Source organism: Aplysia californica, unplaced genomic scaffold (assembly GCF_000002075.1).
Source record: "Aplysia californica isolate F4 #8 unplaced genomic scaffold, AplCal3.0 scaffold01442, whole genome shotgun sequence".
NCBI classification, from domain to species: domain Eukaryota; kingdom Metazoa; phylum Mollusca; class Gastropoda; order Aplysiida; family Aplysiidae; genus Aplysia; species Aplysia californica.
The window spans coordinates 22,332-23,721 of record NW_004798712.1 but is presented as its reverse complement, the minus strand read 5'-3'; the positions used below and the strand labels follow the sequence as shown (position 1 = coordinate 23,721).

At 44.0% G+C, this 1,390-nt stretch overlaps 1 protein-coding gene across 1 annotated transcript in view; it reads right to left on the bottom strand.

The window, feature by feature from the left end:
* Positions 1–1,098: 1,098 nt before the first annotated feature.
* LOC101847084 (tRNA 2'-phosphotransferase 1) overlaps positions 1,099–1,390 on the bottom strand; it is a gene marked incomplete at its 3' end in the record, with an annotated part of 4,529 nt that continues 4,237 nt past the window's right edge. Inside the window, 1 exon segment of the mRNA XM_035973575.1 lies at positions 1,099–1,214. Coding sequence (XP_035829468.1) covers positions 1,099–1,214 — 116 coding nt within the window.

The following is a 1,390-nucleotide window of genomic DNA, read 5'->3' as shown; positions in this document are numbered from 1 at the left end:
GGGGAATAGTCGATTATTATAGTAGATACACGATCGGTGTCTGTGGTAGGGGGGGAGGGGGGTGTCTGTGGGGTAGCCATTACACACAGGAGACTTGAGTTCAATTCCTGAATGGGGAGAATTTGTATGGAGTACCTCGGTCTTTCTGCTGGGATGTTGTATCCCTCTCAGCCCAGGTTGGCCCTGACAGGCAGGGTCGGAAGCCCGCCTCCTAAATGATCTAAGTTGTGGGGATGGAGGAGAGAAAAAACCACAGACAGAGAAAAGAAAAATGAATTCAGGAAACTTTTAGCACACACAATGAAAGTGTCCACAGCACATCTGCAGGAAGCTAGACACATGGGATTACGACAGATTACGACACATGGGATTACGACACATGGGATTACGTGCTGAATGTTGGTGGAAGCAAAATACTTCTTCATTTGTCTTGGCTCAGCACCTTCTCTGTCTATTGACAAACATATTTCTAAGTGGATGATAGCAATAACTCCATATGTTCCAGATTGGATGAGCGTCCGATTCCATCGAGCTGTGACACATATTGTCTATATGTGGTCTAGTGGTTAGGCTTTCGGACTCACAAACGTAAGGTTGTGGGGTTCGAATCCCGACAGGGGCCCGACGTTGTGTCCTTGGGAAAGGCACTTTACACAAATTTTCCTCACTTCACCCAGGTGGGAATGAGTACCCGGCTATAGATAATAAAAGATCTTGTCAGTTTGTTAGTGTTTGAGCGCCTAATCAGCAGCTTGCACTGTATGCTTCCCGGGAAGCTGAGAATGTTTCTAAGTGTTCTATGGTCTGCTGGGGTAATAATAAAGTGTGTAAAGTGCATAGAGCCTGCTGTTGAGCGGTGGTATGCGCTATACAAATGATATTTTTTATTATTATTATTATTATTGTATCTAGATTTTCAGTCTGCTCACAACGTAGTGTTCTATGTTGTTGTTCTCTTCATCAAGTGCTCACAGCCTACGATCTCTCATTGGCTTTGACAGCCATAAATGTCATATATATCATAATCATTATTCTGACAAAATGCACACAACCCCACCCCTAACTTGATCGTCAGGTAAAAAGCCACAAACTGCTCACCGTTTTCCCCGAGCGCCTGTTTTTTATTTTGTCAAAGTAGACAGGAGAAATGACACCATTCTGGTCGCCGGGGCACAGTATCACGTTGTTGGCCGACTGGTAAAACTTGAGGCCGCCTGGGAACACATACACGTACTGTCAACACATACACATACACGTACACATACACATACTGTCAACACATACACATACACGTACACATACACATACTGTCAACACATACACATACACGTACACATACACATACTGTCAACACATACACATACACGTACACATACACATACTGTCAACA